Source organism: Vicugna pacos, chromosome 16 (assembly GCF_048564905.1).
Source record: "Vicugna pacos chromosome 16, VicPac4, whole genome shotgun sequence".
NCBI lineage: Eukaryota > Metazoa > Chordata > Mammalia > Artiodactyla > Camelidae > Vicugna > Vicugna pacos.
The window spans coordinates 50,599,286-50,620,447 of record NC_133002.1 but is presented as its reverse complement, the minus strand read 5'-3'; the positions used below and the strand labels follow the sequence as shown (position 1 = coordinate 50,620,447).

The following is a 21,162-nucleotide window of genomic DNA, read 5'->3' as shown; positions in this document are numbered from 1 at the left end:
CTCAGAGCGCCCTGCACGCAGTGGGCGTCTAATAAAAGCAGTCTGCATGGCAAGGACGAAAGCGCTCCTTTAAGTGGGCGGAACACTAAGGCCCTTCTGGCACCACAGAGCTCCGCTCAGCCACTCTGCTCCTCCTCCCGCTCCCTCTTCAAGTTCTGCGTGGGACCCTTGGCAGCAGAGCGCCGGGACCACAGCGCCCAGGACGAGCCCCGGCCCGCCGCCCCCGCGCCCCCGCGCCCCCGCGCCCCCGCGCCCCCGGCACCCTGCGCGTGCCGGCCCAGGCCCCGCCCCCGGCCCCACCCCACCCCGCCGGGCCCGCCCCGCCCTGTCGGCTCCGCCTCCCGTCTCCTCCCCGCCCCCTGGAGCCGACGAGTGGCGGCGGCGGCCCCAGGACCCGGTTCCCTCAGACAAGAGGGCGGGTGGAGGAGGAAGCGCCCGAACCCCGAGTACTGCTGCGGCGCCGCCGAGCACCGCCCGCTTTGGCCGACCAGCCCCGTCGGTGCCTGGGCCTCGCCTAGCCGAGAGTAGGGAAAGGCGGAGGCGGCTGCGTGGAGGCGGCGGGGGCGCGGGCGCGGGCGGAGGCGGCGCGGCCGGCCGCCGCTGCCGCTTTGTTGTGCGGCCCGGGCCGAGGAAGGAGAAGTGGGAGGAGGGGGGAGCTCGGCGTCCCGCTCCCTCCGCGGCTCATGGCGACGACGCTCGGCACATCCGGGACCCTCCGGCCGTGGCGGCCGCGGCGCCGGCTGCTCGGGCCCCAGCCTCGGCCGCTGTGGTGACTGTGCCGCGCCTTGCCGTCGCCCCCGCCCCGCCCGCCGCCCGCCGGCCCCGGGCCCCGCGCCGCGGCCGCCGCCGCCCCCGCCGCCGGGGACATGTCTAACCCCGGGGGCCGGAGGAATGGGCCCGTCAAGCTGCGCCTGACAGGTGAGGGGGTTGGGCGGGCTGCGGGAGCCGGGCCGGGGCGGCGGCGGTGTGGGCGAGCCGGCGGGGGGTGCCTGTGGCCTTGGGAAGGGCCAGGGTCGCGATCAATGGTGAGTTGGGGGTCGGGGACGTGGGAAGGCCTAGTTCAGGGAGAGTAATTGCAAAACCACTCTCCCTTGTTTGGAAATTCTTATAAAAGCCAAGGGTGAGTCGGGGGTCTTTTGTTGGGGAGGGGGTGCCCGGGTGGGAATTCCAGGCGGATTTGAGGTCGAAAAGCTTTGGCGGAGAAGCGCGGCTCTCTCCCGGCGCCTCGGGGAACAGCCCCTGGGCTATTGCCCAGGTGGGGTCGTTGAGGGGATAAAGAGCTCCGGTGGCGGGGATTATTGAATCCGGTTGCTGACTGCGCGCAGTAAACACTCCTTAAAGATGGAGCGCTTAACGGGAGGGTGTGTGTGTGTTCCCTGGTTGTTAACTTGTTCGCCCACTTCTGCCCGCCTGCAAAGCTTCCCCTCTCTGCTGCCATCCGCAGCACCCAGTGCCACACACCTGAAACGCACGACTTTGAGAGGGAAGGAGACTGAGGTTGACTTTTCCGGTGTGTCTGCCTGATCCGACGACTCCGGCTCATTGTATACTCTGTGTTTTGGAAGTGTTTGATTGTAGGGTAGCGTGTTTTGGGTTGTTCCTGTAGGCCGCAGAACTTGTCTCACTTCTAACTCTAGACCTGCTTTAAACACACTTTGTTTTCGGTACATTTCTAAGTATGTGCTCATACAAACTTTTAAGCGAAGTATTCTCTGTCTCTCCACTCTCCTCCCCTTCCCTTTTCTAAATGGAAAAGAATGTTGCTAGATACCAGGCTTTTCTTGCAAAATGTTTATGATTCCAAGTGAATTAAATCTTTAACATTACAGGTACGTTTTTCTTACAGTGCCATTTTCGATGTTCTTACATGGTCATGTTACCTCATTTTAAGGAAAAATTATTTTTGGTTTGAAATGTGTAACTGAAACGAGTATACTTATCCTAGTTTCAGCATTCACTATTAACAAGTTATCCACGTTGATATTCGGATATGTAGTGAGAAAGAGGGTTTTTCCTTACAGAATCTGTGTGTGTGTATGTGCGTGTGGGTGCTTGTGTAAGAATAGACTGTAATTATGTTTGCCTGCGCTAGACTTTGAGATTTATATGGACTAATTTTGTAATTGAATGCTTGTGTGTCTCATCTCAGTCTACTGGCTGAACTTTCAAGATAAAAACTTGCAGTGAACTAAGTATTTGAGAATTCAGCCTGACTGTATGTTGACTTGCAGTTTAAAAAATATATTATTTTCATGACAATTTTACTTTCCCTAGGGAAAATGGCAAAGAATCATTAACCTAGTGGTTCTTAATGGAAAATCTGGATTGGGGAATGCCTGTCACCCCTATTTCCCCCATTCCGTTTCCTTGTTTTCTTATGAATCAATGGAAACCTTTATAAAGGATCTTTATTGCTTTAGAGTTTATCTACTGCTGTTCCTGTCTGAAGTCAGTCCTTTGTCAGCGAGCATGGAAAGAACCTGTGATTCCAGGTGTGTAAAAAGCATCAGAAATAGGCTGGTGACCATTTAATTCTCTCTAGGTTATATATACACTGAGAAAATGAGGGAGAAGACAGGGATTTTGATTTTCTGCGGATAAAATGATTTTGAGGTTTTTAGTGTGACTCAGTAGGTCTTAAAGTGTTTATCTGTGGTTTGCTTACTGCATGTGATACATTTAAAAAATTCATGAGTAAAGTTAGGAGAAAAGATTATACTCATTTTTTAGGGGAGAGGGAATACTGGACTAAATTTATAGAGTGATTTTGTATTTTTAGATTTTTTTCTGAGGAATTTTAAATACACTGTATCCCCTTAATTGTAAAAACAGTTTGAGATACTCTCAATTTCTTAAAACCGTTGGGAATTTGTCTCTGTCATATTTTAAAAGAAAACTATTCAGATATTAAAAGCCTTGCCCTCTCCCTTTTGGTTACATATGGTGGGTTCTCTTTTATTTTTCCAGGAAAGTTAGCATGTATTTTTTTCATTTTTGTTCATTTACAAATTAGATGATATAGATTTTAACAAATAGATTTCAAGAGCTGGATTCAATTAGCAGCTTTTTCGGACATAAACATTAAAGAGTTAGATGGAAAAGATTGTTTTGACTGACTGGATAAATGACAGGGCTGTGTTTGATGTGCGTCCAGGAATTGGTCTGGAGCTGGTGCCCAACTTTTCAGTCCATCTTGAGAAGCCAAATAAAATATTTAACCTAGGCCTCGTTTTGTTTAAAAAAAAAAGTTGATTCTTTGTTAAGACCTTAAGAAATGTTTGGCATACCTTTAGACTAAGTGTTTAACAGTTCATTTAGATCCGGGTTCCATAATAGAGGAAAATTACTTTAAAAAAAATAAGAAAAGGCAGATCCCATAGTGAACTTTTCTTTGGTTTATAATACACTTGGGTTGTTAGATGATTTAAAATGATGTTCTTACCCCCCCCACCAAAAAAAGCTTAAAAATGATTGTTCTTTGCTTTAAGTTAATACCATACTAGTATTTTAAATTTATAGAGTGCCTTTGATTCTAAGGTGCTTTATAAATTGTAGTTACTCAGTTATATCCTTAATGTAGAGTTCCCCCTTTACTGAAAGGTGTAAACAGTTCCCACATGGTTGGTCTCTCCCTCTGCCTTCCTCCCACCCTCCCTCTCTCTGTCTCTTTCTCTCATACACATAGGTACAAACTGAAGGAAAAATATTTGAACCATGAGATTTCTGCCCACAACAGATATTAGACTTTTCCACATATTATTGCTAAGACCACAGTCAGTGAGCGAACAGTTTGGAATCTGTTGATGCTAAGAAGGCGGGGCTAATTTAATCCTCAATTTGAGATTCCTCAAGCCATTGGTGGTTAAAATCTGATTTGGTCCATCAAGCTACTTCTGTTTTTGATGACACAGTAACACTGATCATTAAAATAAACTGTATGGTAAAGCTGTCAATTTCAACTAGTATTTCTAGAGCAAATTGATTATAAAATTAAAATTTTTATGCATTATACTTAAGAATAGAATTTTCTTACAGTGGTTTGGGTAGAAGACATTCTTTGGTTATAAAAAATTGGGGGTAATTTTTAATACTGTTTTTGAAAACCAAAAGCTGAAAAAAACAGTATTCAGTATAATTTCTAATGTTTAAAATTCTTAGATATGGAGAAATAACAGATTACTTCTCCAGAACATTTATTGCAGATCTTTTTGTAATTTAAATGTTTATGTATGCTACTCTTCGTGTTCTTAGTTTATAAAACCCTTGGCAGTAATGAGGCTAACCTTGTCTATAGCTAAAAGGAAATTAACTTTAAAAGTTTCTCTTTAGATATGCTGGTATCTTTGTATTGTTTTACTGCATATTTTATTGATTCACAGTTTTAAAAATTACAACTTGATTATCTCTCACAGGTTTCTAAGTAGGAATGTGGCTGTACACCATAATGACTTTTTCTAGGGGTGTTAGTGATTTGAATGTCCCCAGTTCATTTCATTTTCTTGGTTTCTGAGGAGGAAGCCAGTGTGGCTTAGCTCCTTCCCTTTCTCTTAAGTTTATCTCTTCTTGTCGAACCCTTCATGCAGGGGGTTGAACCTGCCTTGGTGCTTCATGTAATTTAGTTTTCATTGGTGAGTAGTGTGTATGTGTGTGTGTTTAATCATGAATTCTACTTTTTTCCTGTTGGTTGGTTCAACCAAACTATAACTATCACAACATACAAACGTCATTTATTTAGCATTAGCTCAATTTTCAAGGTAAATGAAGGTCCACATTTTAGCCACATAAGAGTTTTATTTTAGCCATTTTTGAAGTCTTGTAAAGATGATGTATGTCCCACTCCTTAAATAGACCATGCTTAACAGAACTAAGGTGTTATTTATGATTCAGTATTATTATGAATATAAATTTTGCTGTTATGTGTATTACAAGGATATCATCTTGGTATATAGAGAAAACTGGCTGGCTGTGGTGACGTGTTGTTTAAACCTGTTCTTACTGCTTCTTTCTTTGCCCTTGTTTTTTTTTTTTTTTTTTTTTTAATTGAAGTATAGTCAGTTTACAATGTCAATTTCTGGTATACGGCGTAATAGTTCAGTCATACATAGACATATATATATTCATTTTCGTATTCTTTTTCATTATAGGTTACTAAATGCCCTTGTTCTTGTTTACTGTTACTTTCCCTTTTCTAAGAGTGTTGAACCCTTGAAATACACTGTTGTAATCAGCATTGTTATGTGTTTCTGTATGAGGGACATGATGTATTGAATGCTTATTAAGTAAGTGCCAGACAGTGTATTAAGTTTACATCTGTTATTTTAATTCCCACAATAGCTCCAAGAGGTAGGTGAAACTTGGAGAGGTTAAGTACATGTCAGAACCCAAGTTGTCTGTCTACAAAGCCTGTTGTAGACTTTGTGTGGAAAATAAAATAATTTTATTTATTTGAAATTACCCTTTCCCCTTGAGATCATTGTTCATTTTTTAACTCTCAGCTCAAGGTACCCTTATCCATAGATCTTTCCTTGACCTGATTTGACCTTTCCTCTGTGACGAAGAGTCTCTTCCTCTAGTTTCAGGCCTTACTCACCGAAGGGCCTGTTGTCCAGGCTGTAAGCTCCATGGAGGCAGAATCCTGAGCATGGATTAAGGGCTTTTTGGCATTTTATTAAATCAATGCTAGAGACATAGAAGTAATTCTGTATAGTTTTATATGTATTTTTTATGGTTAATGCACTAAGTGTGAGTGACAAGAGATGAGGTTATAGACAGGGACCAACCCTGGACTTCGCTATATTTTGCCAAGAAGTATGACTTTTTTTTTAAGGTAGTGGGAACCATTGAAGGATCTTAAGCTTTGATATATTTAATGTTTAGAAACATTAATTTTGGGGCAATAGGATGGACTGGAATGGGTACTGTGAAGACTGATTTTAGGATAACCAGTTAAGAGAATGCTCATAATAAACATTGTTCGTTTTTTTTTATTTTAACTTTTACTTTATTTCTAAATTTTGTTTTTATAGATAATGGCTGTAAATATCTTGGTGTAGATAACTTTGATTTTTTTTTTTAAAGATTATTTTCTTAGGGTATTTCCATAGAGAGAATGCTTCTGCATTAAAGGATGTGGGTCTTTTTAAGGTTCTTGATTAATTTTTCCTTAGGCTGTTTTCTAAAAGAATTGTGCCTACTTAGAGCAGCAATGAATAACTGTGTCCCTTTTTACTATTCTGTTACAAGAATTGGCTCTTGTTTTTAAATTTTTTTGCTAATTTTATGGCACATAGTATTTAACATTTTCCTGTGAGGCTGAATATTTTCCTGTCTGTTTACTAATTACGATTCTCTTTGTTGACTTGTTTGGTCCCGTCCTGGTTATTTGTTAGGGCTTTTGTGTTTTTCTTATTGATCTGCCTGAGAATTAAAAAGATATTAATCTGTTGTCGTATTTGTTGCAAACATTTTCCTTAGTCTGTTATTTGACTTTTAATTTTGATCATTTTTGGACATGTAGAAATTTGTTATTTTAGGAGTGAAATCTGTCCAACTTTTCTTTTGGTTTTTTTCTGTATTTCTGTCCTTAGGAAGGCCATTTTCTTCAAGAGATGTAGTAAATATTTAAGTACGTTTTATTTTGGTGTTTTTAAAAATGGTTTAGGAAGCTACTCCCCCCCCCCAAATTGCCATTCAGTCCTCTCATCATTTAATAACCAATTTTTCCAATTCATAGTGATGTGATATCTTTTTAGTTATGTTAATTATTATAATAGAGTCAGATTGTCTCTTGTTCAGTGCCATACTCTTAATTATTGTAGCTTTATAATTTAGTTTAATATTCTAATTGTGCTGGAAAATTTTTTTGCTACTTTTATTTTTTTGCTCTTCCAAATGAATATTAAACTTAAGTTTAAAAAGAAGTTTCATTGGGATTATAATTAGAATTGCATTACTTTGGGAAAAGGAGGCATTTAAGTGTATTTAGTTTTCCTACACAGGAACACACAGTTTTTACATTTATTTAAGCTTTTGTCTACATTGCTCAGGATAGTTTAATAAGTTTCTAACTATGTTTTAATGTAATTCCAACCAATTTATCTTTGTGACATTTCCGTTGTATTTTCTAACCTTAGTTATTGCTTGTATTTAGGGTTGTAGTCATATATATTTTTGCTGGATAAGAACGACTTGCTGAACACTAAGCCTGGTAATATTTTACTAATGCTAGTTTTCCAGGTATCAATATTTGGCGTTTTTTACAGTTGAATGTTAACATAAAATTTTTTTTCTTCTGAATTTTTCCACTAATGTATAATTAGTTGAACAAAGTGAAGAGTTTTATGTCAGTTTGTTTTAGAATAACTTCTGAAGGCATTGACTCCTTTTTAAAAAATTGCATTTGATATGAATTAAGAAGTATCAACATGTGTCTTTAAGTTTGGCAATTTGGTTTCTTACTAAAAATTGATGGCAGACATAAAACTTAAGTTTTAAAATAAATCTTGATGACTCATTTTATGTAGGAATTCCTACATAGATGATGCACAAATGGCATTTCTTTCTTCCCCAAAAGTTTCCTCATGTCCCTTGACAATCAATCTCCTTCTCCCATTCCCAGTCCTTGGCAACCAGTGATTTACTTTCTGTCACTATAGTTTTGCCTTTTCTAGAATTTTGTGTAAATGGGATCATACGGTATGTAGTCTTCTGGGTCAGACTTCTTTCACTTAGTGTAGTGCTTTGGAGATCCATCCATATTGTGTATCAGTTGTTTGTTCCTTTTATTCCTGAGAAATATTGTATTGTACACACACCCCCCATTTTGTTTATCTATTCACAAATATCCACAGACATTGGTTTCTAGTTTTTGGCCATTGTGAATAAAGCTGTTATGAACATTTGGGTACATCTCTCTTTGTGAACATGTTTTTATTTCTTTTGGGTAAATGATTAGGATTGTTGGATCATATGGTAAGTATGTGTTTAACTTAAAAAAAAAATCTGCTAAACTGTTTTTCAAAGTTGTACCATTTTACATTTCTGCCAGCAATTTATGAGAGTTCCAGTTGCTCCTAATCCTAGCCAACACTTCATCACTTGCTGTTGTCAGTCTTTAATGTTAGCCATTATAATTGGTGTGTAGAGATAAATTCAGTGTAGGTTTAATTTTAATTCCCTTGTTGACCTACCATGTTTAGCATCTTTAAATGGACTTTTTTGTCATCTGTGCATCTTTGTTGAATATCTGGTCAAATCTTTTGCTCATAGTTTTAAAATTGGATTGTTTTCTTATGAATTTTGAGAACTCTTTTTGTATTCTGGATATAAGTCCTTCATCCAGTATGTGTTTTGCAAATATTTTCTCCTGATCTCAAAGAGCAGAAGTTTTAAATTTTGATTAAGCCCTGTTCATCAGTTTTTTTCTTTATGGTTCATGCTTTTAATGTCCTGTATAAGAAATCCATTCCTAATCCACAGTTCTAAAGATCTTCTGTTTTCTTCTGCATTGTTTATAATATTAGTACTTACATTTAGATCTGTGACCTTTCTAAAGTTAGAGAAGGGTAAGTTTCTTTTTTCATTTTTTTCCATATGGATATCCAATTTTCCCAGCACTATTTGTTAAAATACTTTTGTTTCCTCCGTTGAATTACCTTGGTGCCTTGGCTGAAAATCAGTTGACAATGTACATGTTCTATTTCTGGACTCTGTTCTGTTCCTTTTATCTGTATTCTATCTTTCATAAATTTATTGTTTACAATTCACACTTTGTTTTTTGTATTAATTTTTTTGAAGTATAGTCAGTCACTGTATCTTTAACTTAAATCTTCTGATTTCAAACATTGATTAAAAAAATTTTCATAAACATTTTGATAACAGTTTAATAAGCTTAGTTGAGTCTTATTTAGGACCCTGTAATGCTCTAGGATCCTATAATGCTTTAGAGCCATTATTTCATTTATTTAGTCAACAAATATTTATCAATTTTGTGACATGAGTCAGATAATTGATTTTTTAAAAATATATGTATAATACTATGAATGGAGATAGAAGAAATCAGAATAAACCTCGACTGGGCTCAGTATTTTTCTTTTCAAAATTTCTACTATGAACCTTTAAAAAGTTTATTATTATTATTTTTTATCTCTGCTGATGAAAGTGGGTTACAGTAAGCATGACCTAACAAGATTTGCTATTTACCAGCTATCAGGCCCCTCATATCATTTTTGGAAAAAGTTGAGGTAAAAAGAATAAACATATCTAAAATATAGCAGTAGAAAAGAAAGGATATAATTGTTTTGTTAAATGTGGGTTGGACTATTTTTTTCTACTTATATTTTACATTATGAGCATTTTTCCCCTATAAGACAAAACCAAGGAAGAAACTTGACTTTATTAAAATTCTAAGTAGAATTTTTTATTTGACCACTGTGCATTCCTGGGAACTGTCACAAAGCAGACATCTGTAATTGTCTGTAACAAAACAGACACCTTATTTACTGTTTAAGATATACTTGATAATTTTGTGGGAGGCAGTTGGGATGTTGTGGAAAGAGTATAGAAGTTGAAGCCAGAAAATTTGGGTTTATATTATACTTATGTCACTGATAAGCTTTGTGCCTTTAAGTAAATCACTTACCTTCTTGGTACCTGTGCTTTTAGTTATACATGCATGTTTAAAATGATAGTGTTACTTATTTTAGGATCCTGCTGGACAAGAAGTAATATATGTGAAAAATACTGTTCAAATTATTATGTTAATGTATTTTGACATTTTGGATCAAAAACTGTGTTTTAAATAAAGTAGTCATAGCCAACTATATGCTGTTTTATAGGAGCAAGTGCAACATTAATAATGATTAATACAGGTATTGGTTTAAATAAAATCATGTTTTATAAAATAGGCATAAAAGTTTTGTACACCTTGGGATATCAGTGTATTATAAAGAATCCATATAGTTACAGACTCACAGACATAGAGAATAAACTTATGATTATTACCAGAGGGGAAAAGGGATGGGAAGGGATAAATTGGGAGTTCGAAATTTGCAGATACTAACTACTATATATAAAATAGATAAACAGCAAGTTTATACTGTAGAGCATAGGGAACTATATTCAGTATCTTGTAGTAACCAAAAAGGAAAAGAATATGAAAATGATTATATGTATGTATATGTATGACTAAAACATTATGCTGTACCCCAGAAATTGACACAACATTATATACTGACTATACTTCAGTAAAAAAAGAATGCAAATTAAAAAATAGATAAAATAAAATACATCCTTTTTGGAAAAAATTCATATAGTTAAATTAGCTATTGTAATCTTTCAATAAAATAGCAAAAATTTAGACAATTGTATTCTTCCCACCTTCCTTCCCACCCCCTAGTTTTGGTAAGAAGTAGAAGAGCTTTGGAAAGTAGTTTGACTCGCTCAGGATTTTGAAGATGGGAGAACTGTTTGGATCTAAGTCTTTAATAATATTAAATACATTTGCCTCTAGCTTGCTGGCGCTTTCAAAAATAGCTTGTAATTTCACCTTTTGCCAGTAGGTGGGGATATTTCTGCACGGGTGGATGTCAACAGTGACTAAAGATCTGTATAGCTGAAACCCAAAGTGTAAGTAAGAGTACTTGAAATAAAGTTGGAGAATTAGAAACTATCAAAGGTAACACTAGTGCCTAATGAAAATCCATACTTTAGGATAAACTTTCTTGTAAAAAGTATATATTACATGTATAGGAGGAAATACAAAAATTCTTTGTATTTGTTATATTAGAAGTGCAGACATAGTTCATTCAGCTTTTTGGTTTTTTTTTTGGTATGAATTTATGTCATCAGGCTTTAAATATAACTTTCTTCCTCTAGTAAAGTAGAAGACTATTTTATTGAAGTAGTCAGTTTACAATGTTGCATCAATTTCTGGTGTACAGCATAATAGTTTAGTCATACATATATGTACATATGTTCATTTTCATATTCTTGATTTTTAAAAAATATTTGTAGGCTTTTTTGGGGGTGATAATCAGGGTTTTATTGATTGATTTATCTTTCTTTTTTTAATGGGGTATTGGAGATTGAACCCTCGACCTTGTGTGTGCTAGGCATGCACTCTACCACTGAGCTATACCCTTCCCCTCCCTGTTTTCATATTCTTTTTCATTATAGGTTACAGAAAACTTATTGATGGGTCAGATTATTCAGAATCTTATGAGTTTAATACTATAAATAAGGTTGAAAGAGCTTTTTTTTTTAAACTAAATTTTTGTAAAGGGAGAAGAATGAAAAAAATCTTTAAAAGATTTTTAAAAATCTTTTTAAAGTAAAATGGTATTCATAACATTCAAACTACGATGTCTATCACAGTACTTGGTACATAGTACACCTTTAGTAAATATTTGTGAATTAAAGGATGATTGATGGAATTGAAAAAAGCTTACATGGTCTTAAGGACCTCATTTGAAACAAATAGAATCTTTCTTTGTGACATTATTACTGAATTAACTGGTATTTGTTCCTTAGTAATTTTGACTGTTAAGTTATAAAGATGTAGAACTGAAGTATTCATTCAAGTTAATGTTTCTCTTAATGGGTAGAACTCTTTTACCATACTCTGCATAGTTTTCTTCTTAACAAAGTAAAGATCAGTCTTATAGTCACAGCAAAAAGATTTTTTTTTGTTGTGTTACCTAAGAAAATTCACTTGTATAACTAGCCTGTCAAAGTTAGGAAGATAATTTAGTATAATTGTTCTCATTTATGATTTAATTTAATTACTATTCAGAGCCTGACTTTATAGGTATTCTAAACCAGTGAAAAGAAATAATAGAATTTTTTTTCTTGAATCTTAAAAGAATAGTAGTAGATTTTTGAGAGAACAATTGATACAAGTATTCCAGTTCTATAGAAGTGAGGCTAATTGTAGCAAAAGATTTTTGTGATAAAATATGAATCCTTATGCATTTTAGTTGTCTATTTCCTAGTTGTTTTGAAATTTTTAATTTAGATAGGTAGGAAAGCTTAGGTAGTAAGCCAGTCTTTTTATTACTTTAAAATAGGGTTGGTGTGGGGAGGGCATAGCTCAAGTGTTAAGAGTCCATGTTCTGCATGCACAAGGTCCTGGGTTCAATCCCCAATACCACCACTTAAAAAATAATTAAATAAATAGATCTAATTAACTACCCCCCAAAAAAAACCCCTAAAAATATTTTCAAGAGAATAGGGTTGGTGATGATACTTCAAGTTTCTTCTGATTTCCAGCTTGGTTATCTCAAGTCTTTTTTCTCTAACTAGAAGGAGGATGTGGAATGGTGTTGAAATATTTACATATTCATTCAGTGAACATTTATTGAGAGTCTCACATGCACCTTACCCTGAGGAGTAGGTTCTGGGACTTCAAGAAGAGGTTTTGACCCTGAACTTTCTTTCAAGAAACTTGCAGCAGTGTAAACTCAGGCAAGACTTGATGTATGAAATAACTGAATGGTCAAGTCAGAGTTAGTGGTACACACAATGAAGGTGAAATAAAGGAATGAAAAAAAAGCCCATGGATATTTTTAAGGGAGCTCAATTTTCAGATTCTAAAATTGATCAGTTTTTCATATTTTCTTCCTTTGACCTTACAAAAGAAAGATACATCTCTTAGTCATCCCAAATAGTATATTGCCCTATTGTAGGAGGCCTTCCAGGGCACCAAAGAGATAAATCAGAGCATTGGTCAGGTTGTTGAGAAGATAGTGACTCCATTGACATTTCATAAGTCAGTTGGTTTCCTTTCCTTAAATTTCAATGAAACTGAGAGACCTGATCAAATTGTTAGTTAATCATTAAAGATAATTTTCATAAAAAGTAGAGTAGTGAGATAAATCCCATTGTTCTTCATAAAGTTAAAAAAACTTGATTATTGTGATTTGGGGACCATATAACTCAAAGAATTAAGAGAATTTGATGGCATTGCTATAATAAAATTCCTTTCATTCCCATCTACTTATTTATGTAAATTTTCTTAGCACTTACATTTGTAAAAATGAAAAATAAGAATAGGATATTTAGAATAAATATTCACTGATAGACACATCCTAATTGAAAATAGGAAAACCTCATCTATCTCATGAAGAGGTGCATTTCCAGTTCTTTTCCTCCTCCTCACCTCCCCCCTTTTTTGAGTAGTTTGTTCTAATCAGGATACAGGAAAGGTCTACACATTGTATTTGGTTCGTATGTTGAAGTCTCTCTTCAAGTATAGGCCTTTTCCCCTTGCCTGCCCTTTTTCTTTGAATTTTCTTTGAATTTATTTATTAAAGAAACCAGATCTATTAAATACCTTCATCTAAAAACTCTTTATAATTTGGTTCTAGCATTGTTTCACATTATGCCTATGTTTCCATCATACTCCTATATTCCACCACTCTGAACTCCTCACCTTTTCTTATTCTTTTCACATTCTCTTAAGTCTCCAAGTTTTTGATGTTTTGTTTCCTTAGACTCTATTACAGTACTTTTTTCCTTACCTAGTTGTTAAGACCTTGCTGAAGTGTTATCTCCTTTGCGAAGTCTTCCCCAGCTTCCTGAAGCTGAGTTAGGTGCCGCTCTCTAACAGGGTCCTGATAGGAAACAGGTAACGTTCTCACAAAAGGTGAAGGAGAATGCGCTGAAGGGAGTCCTTACAGTGAGTGGGCAGGGTTAAGGGAATGCAACAAGGAATAGTGCAGCACATAAGGACTTGCAGTGATAGGAACTTGGACCACCTTTGGGCCAGAAAGGGCAAAGGGAGAGAGTATTTGTGGCAGCCCAGAGAGACCCTTGCTGTTGCTTCTCATCTTCTGAACCCAACTGAAGTCAAAGAGCAAAGGATCCCAGTTCATGTAGTCCATAAAGATCAGCCTCCTAGATCACTAAGCACTGGTTAAAGGATGGAGAATGGTATATTAACATACTTCATTGTATCATTTATCTTATTGACTTAAAATTCAATGGTTGTGTTGATTTCTTTCCCTGTAGCACTGTGAACTAGTTCTTACTCATATTTACATACCCACAGTGCTCATTAGGTATTGTTTATTAAATGAATGAAAGTTTAAAAAAAGAGATGAATGAAGTATATAATTTAAAAAATTTGTTCTACTTAGTGGTAATGTGTGGACTCTAATAATTTTTGCTTTGTTTGGCAGTTTTGATGCTTCTGCAATAATTGCCTCACTCATATTGGTTGAAGAGAGGCCAGGGATTAATTTAGGCCATAACAGGTAACTTCTATATTTAGAAGGATTATAATACAAGACTCTGATTTGGTTGCTCAGTGGCATGATAAGTATATTTATGTACTTTCTTTTGCTATAGGGGAATCATGATGCAGGGAAAGAATCTGCAGAGGCTGTAAGACCATAAAAGTATGTGATACCAGAAAGAATGTGCCTTACTTATTATTAGACTTTCTCTGGGTTATTACACAGCTTTTTCAAATCACCTAAATAAATGGAAGCTGGTCTCTAAATGGAAAATAAAGCCTTATTGGTAGCCAGATTCTTCCCCTATCCCAAATTAGTTGACCTAATTATCACATATTTGCTATAAAGGCTTGTTACAATTGCTGATAAACAATTACACCAAAGCTTAGAGGCCTAGAACACAGACAGTTTTATTATCTCTCATGGTGGTCTAGGGTCAGGAGTTTGGGAAGGACTCTGGTGAGTGGTTTTGGCTTGGGGTCTTTTGTGTTTTTTATTCAGATGGTGGCTGGAGCTGGAATAGCTGGAGGCTGGCTGGACATTTCTCTCTCTCCAGCTCATCTGAGAGCCTCTCCATGTGGTCTTGTTGCATGGGCTAGTTTATGGCAGCTCCAGGGCAGTTGTACTGCTAGTATGACTGGCTCAGGGCACTGGCAGGAATTGTCAGGAAGCAAGGCAAAAGCTGCATCTCCTTTTCTAACTTAGCCTAGTAAGTCCTTGTTGCATTTTATTGGTTATAAGCAAGTTACTTACAAGCTCTACTAGATTCAAGGGGAAAGAGCATAGTCCCCCATCTCTTGATGAAAAAAATGTCCAAGAATTTGCAGCCATTTAAAAATTGTTAGAGGTGACAGCAGTGGCAGCTACTGCTGCTACGAGGCCAGTCTCTTTTCCTGCCTGAGGCCCTCCCCTGTGTCTTTTCCCCCAGGGATCTTTCTCTAGTTATTTTTTTTCTGTGTCAGTTTAAGTATCATTTCAAAGAGTTACTAAATACTCTGTCTAAACTAGCTTCTGTCTTCATTATTCTCCATCACAGTATCTTGTTAACTTCAGAGGACTTACTAAAATTTATTTTCATATTCATTCTTTTTCTATTTATTGTCTTTTTAAAAACTTTAAATTTTAGATTAATTTTAGATTTATAGAAAAATTGCAAAGGTTTTTCAGAGTTTTTATATATTCCCTATCCAGTTTCCCCTGTTATTAACTAATGTTACATTAGTATGGTATATTTGTCATGGTTAATGAATCAGTAATGATACATTATTATTAACTAAAATCCATACTTTATTTAGATTTCTTTAGCTTTTATCTCTACTAGATTGGGAGCTCCTGCAGGGCAGAGACTGTGTGTTTCATTCACCTAGTGTAATACTAAACACTTAGGAGTTACTCTGTAACTATTTCTCGAAAGAATGACTACTAGAATGATGTCTTTGAGTTTATAGTCTAACCTCTTCCCCATTTTAGGTGTCACTTGCCCAAGGAGGTCATTTGTGTCTTCTCTAAGTCCTTGGCTATGTCTCCAAGGTGGTACTAGAAATCACATCTTGTGAAATCCAGTTTGCTGTATATGTATATATATATAGAGGTGAGTTTGTTGTGAAACTCATGAAGCTAATGAAATTCATGAAACTAATGAAGCTTAACTTTCAAGATCCTATCTGAGGGCCTGGGAGGAACCTGAGCAATGAGTTCACGTGATCCCTTTAAAAAGTTGTTGTATTGGTATATGTTATATACACAAAAAAGTGCAAAAATTAAGTGTGCAGCCTTAGACTTTTCGTAAACTTAACACCTATATAACCAGTGCCCAGATCAAAAAACACTTCCTGTACATTGTCACATAGTTAAGAAGAATTTGCAAATGTATGCTATCTTAAGCACAATCAGTTAAGATTGCTTTCTTTTTACACTGATTTCCCTTCTGTCACTCTTGCCATGTTGGTGGCGTTGGAGTGGCTGTAGGCATTTTGGGCATCTGGCTATGGGAAAACTGACTTGGGGGTACATTTAGTTTAGTTTTACTAGGATATGTTTATGTGGTTCACAGTCTCTTCATGTACAGTTAAGGTATTGCTAACCATCCAAGTATGGGAATAGTTTTAACTTTGTGTTAACTCATTGGCATTTTGACATAAACATGCAGGGCTAGAGATGGGATATGATATGAATATGTCCCATGGCATCTGGCACCTGAAGTATGTGGTTAGTGGAGGAAAAACAAGGTTTGATGCCAAAAGGCCAGTCTGTGAAAAAGTCTTCTGAATCCTAAAGCTTCATATGAAAGAGGCTTGTTAATAGTTTTCCCAAGTTTGACCACAATCCTGAAAGTTTATGTAACATTACCAATAATGGCCCTGTGCTAAAGGAAACTTAGTTTAAGTTTTACAACAACAAAAATGAATTCTACTATGCTAGAGAAAGGACTGAATTATTTTCCTGTTATCTCTATGAAAAATGACATTGTAAAACTCATAGGAAAGTATGATGCTGGCATAACGGTTGACATATAGGTCAGTGGAATAGAATCGAGAGTCCAGAAATAAACTTACAAATCTCTGGTTAGTTGATTTTTTTCTTTTGACAAGGATTCCAAGGCCATTAAGTGGGGAAAGGTTAGTCTTTTCAGCAAATGGTCTTAGAACAACTGGATATCCACGTTGTAAAGAATGAAGTTGGACTGCCACCTCACCTTATGCAAAAATTAACTCAAAATGAATTAAAGACCTAAATGTAGTAACAGCTAAAACTGTAAAAACTTTTGGATAGAAACACAGGACCTTGGGTTGGCAGTGGTTTCTTAAATATGACACCAAAAGCACAAGCAACCAAAGAAAAGATCAAATTGGACTTCATCACAGTTAAAAACTTGTACCCCAAAGGACATTGTCAAGAAAGTAAAAAGACAACTCATAAAATGGAAGATATTTGTAAATATAAATCATAATATCTGATAAGGGTCTATAGCTAGAATATATAAAGAACTCTTACAAGTTAATGACAAAAGGATGAACAGCCCAATTAAAAAATGGGCAAAGGATTTGAGTAGATAGACATTTCTCAAAAGAAGATAGACCATTGGCCTGTAAGCACATGGAAAGATGCTGAATGTCATGAGTCATTAGGGAAATGCAAACTGCAGTGATATACCACTTCACACCCTCTAGGAGGGCTATAATAAAACACTTAGGAAAATGACAAATGTTGGCAAGGATTCTCATACGTTGTTGGTGGGAATGTAAAATGGTTCAGCCACTGTGGCAAAAATTTGGCAGTTCCTTAAAAAGTTAAACATGGAATTACCATATGATTCAGCAGTTTCACTTCTAGCTATGTAACTAAGAGAATTGAAAACTTGTTCACACCAAAAATTGTACACGAATGTTCATAGTAACATTATTCCTAATAGCCAGAATAGTTGGGTGGAAACAACCCAAATGTTAATTAACTGATGAATAAACAAAATATGGTATATCTATACAATAGAATATTATGTTATAAAAGAGATTGAAGTACTCATACATACTACAAAATGGATGAACCTCAAAAACATTCTGAGTGAAAGAAGCTAGATACAAAGAATCACATATTGTGTGATTCCAGTTGGAAAATTTATAAAGACATAAAGTAGATTGGTGGTTGCCAGGGGACAGGGGAGAATTGGGAGTGACTTCCCAGGTATGGGGTTTCTTTTTGGATGATGGAAATGTTCTGGAATTAGATCGTGGTGATGGTTGTACAGCATTGGGAATATACTAAAAATTATTGAATTACACAGTTTTAAATAAAATTGTGTGACTTCTATCTCAATAAAGCCAATTGCAAAAAAAGCCCTGTCATGTAGGAGGAGGTAATCATTGAATATGCAGCCAAAAGACTAGGGAAAAGGTTTTATAGGAATGTGTCAGTTAATAAAAGTATTATTTTCTAGTGTTTATAATGTTTCAGCTTGTTAAAATTTATGGTTTCTCATTATAAATTAAATATTTGCTTTCATACCTAATTTTGCATTCTTATTTTAAAGTGAAGCCTCCAAGCTATATAAACTCCAGGCTCCACAAAGCCTGGATTGACTCTGAGGTGTATATTAGCTTCAAATAAAAATGATTCAAGAATTGTGTTGTCTTTAAATGTTCATTTCTTTTCTGCCCCAAACTCCATTCAGTGATAGGGGCATAAAAACAGCATACACGTACAAGAGTAAAAAGAACAGGAGACAGCAAATGAGTGATGTCAGAAAATTTCAGGAAGATGGAAGGTGGTTGGAGCAGGTAATTTAGCTGAGAGAGTAGAATATACAGTATCTGCCGAGGGGGTACCAAATCCCTGCTATATTCCAGCTAGTTCATATCCCAGATCTGTAGAAATGACTCAGGAATTTGAGGCACCAGGTATCTCTGAGGGTGCAGGTAAGACATGAGGCTGAAAACGAGAACTGGTTTAAGGTCTGTAAAAGGTTCTGTATGTATGTACCTCATCCCAGACAGCCAGGTGACTGATCTTCCTCAACCCTCACAGAAAGTTAAAGACTTGTTTTGTAGAGAAGTTAACCAGATTGGCTCCAGGCCTGTGGATACCTGGAAGGTCTGGGAGAAATTCTCACCTGAAAATGAAGGGACTGGCAACATCTTAAATAGTGAAACTCCGAGCCCTTTGTACTGCTCAGCTTCACAAGCAGTAGCAGCCCATTAAATCTTTTCTCCTTTATGAAGAAGTCTTTTCTTGAAGATATTGGACAGTTCCAGAGAGAACATTTATAAATACTGGTATTTAGAGTTTCCTTATGTGTAACAGCTAAGTCAACTTGCTAGACAGCCTATGGTGAAAGTTACCAGTCGCTAGGTGGAGGAGAGAGGACCTCACCACTCCTTAAAGTTTCACTTGTGCAGGAAGAATTAGAAATGGCACTGACTTCTCAACAGTAGTGTCAGAACTGAGAAGACAGTTGAGCATTACCTTCGGAATTCTCAATGGAGATGACATCTAGCCTAGAACCAAACCATTTGCTCAGTCAAATATGAAGGCAGAATAGAGGCATTTTGGGACATGCCAGGTGGCAACAAATTATTTCTACTTAACCCTTAGGAAGCTGCTGAAGGATATGCTCATCAAAATGAGGGAACATACTAGGAAAGAGGAATATGTGAGTGATTGTATCCTTGTACACAAAGGGAAAGGCAGAGAGAGGCAAAGGGAAGTCAGTAAACCTAAAGTTCAGGGAAGAAGACTCTGAAAGTCTATGCAACGTCTTGTGTATTTTTTCTTGGGAGAGGGCCTGTGTTGGGACTCTTGTTTATAAAACAAACAGAAGCCAAACTTGGGAAAAAGCATTGCCAGCCATGAACATTATCAAGTTTTTAGTGTTTGTGACAGTTTTTTAGGTGAGAGAAATGGCATGTTTAAAAAGTTTTGAGTTTGAAAGTCTTTCATTAGCACTGTTGATGACTTACTATCAGAACTTTTCTCTGCTTTGTCAATTACCTTATGGCTTTATAGCTAAAATACTTGTTAATAGAAACACTCAAGTTTTAGAGCTGGCTAAGAACTAAATATATAATTACCTTAACATGAGATATGTAGACCTTTAAGAAGTCTGTGGATTGGCACCAGGTGGGTACCATGAACCCCCTGGGTTGTATATGTGGCCTTTTTTTCCCCCTGGCATAGGGTCCAACTTCATAACACAGAAAAAGAAGTTCAGAGAGGTTAAATGACTTACTCAGCAGTGGTCTCCCAACTCCCATTTTGGTGTGCATAACCCCTATTAAATCATACTGTTTTCAAAGTCCTGAATTAATGTCGTTTTGTTGCATGATCAACTTTTAAATTTCTTGAACATTGTGTGTGATGATTAAGATGAATGTAAAAACTGATATGAATTTCTTTTGAGTGATAAACTGTGTTAAAACATCTTTAAAGTTTAAAAATGTGATTATTCTAAAATAATGAGACATTTCAAACAGTCCTTATCATTATGGAGAATAAAAATTTTGTGCTTTCCTGTTTGTGAAGGAAAAAACTGAAAACAATCCTAGAAACATTGTTAACGGGTTATAGTATGCCTCTCTCTCTCACAAATTTTACAGTGGTTTTGTGTGTGTGTGTGTGTGTGTGTGTGTGTGTGTGTGTGTGTGTGTATAGGGGAATTATTGAAGAATGTGTAGGGACATTTTAGGTTGTTTTATCTGCTATGTTGGAATTTTTTCTAAAATGTAAGTCTCCTTTTCTGCCCTAATTGGTAACATCTTAATGGCTATTTTGGGGTCTTGTACTCCTGTAGTTTGAATGTCAGTTTGAATGCATTTTAGCCTTGAAGCCTTAAGTAATGTAGGAAATTGAATAGAATACACATTCCTAAGCTTTTAGTTAATTTTGGAGATAAAGTTTAAGGACTAGTATACCTTTCTGTGACTTGTCTCTTGAGCAACTACTAAGCTTAATGCTATAGCTGAAACCTGCTTGAGGGTAGGGACTTGCTTTGTGTAATTTGTACCAAGCATATAATATAGGAGAATTCAAAGCATATTTGTTAAATAATAAATCCTCAGTTTTAAGTCCATTAGGATGTATTTTAAAGGTTGAAATTATTTCCAGTTTTGTAACATCATTTTTGAGAAACTGATTATGAAATAATAGATACATTTTAGAAATTCTGAAAATTACTAATTAGAAAATTACTGATTATTTAGAGAAATAAGTCATTACTCAGAGATTACCTTACATTTTGGAATTATATTGAAACATTTCTTTTGTTAATAGTTTGTGGCCCAGAAGTATTTTAATAGGGATATTACTTTGCTTTTCTAAGTTTAAAAATAAATTTATATCGATCTGCAGTCAAGGACTTTCTTTGCCTTTTTTTTTTCTCTATTTAAAATTTTAAACTTTGCTGCACAAAGTAAGGGGGGAGTAAGATCGGAGTTGC

General features: G+C 36.5%; 1 protein-coding gene across 1 annotated transcript in view; it reads left to right on the top strand.

The window, feature by feature from the left end:
- The first annotated feature begins 836 nt into the window (after positions 1-836).
- The window catches only part of SMURF2 (SMAD specific E3 ubiquitin protein ligase 2), a 97,252-nt gene continuing 76,926 nt past the window's right edge, over positions 837-21,162 (top strand). The window contains exon 1 of the mRNA XM_006199504.4: positions 837-918. Coding sequence (XP_006199566.2) covers positions 867-918 — 52 coding nt within the window. The 5' untranslated portion in view covers positions 837-866. The remainder of the gene's footprint in view (positions 919-21,162) is intronic.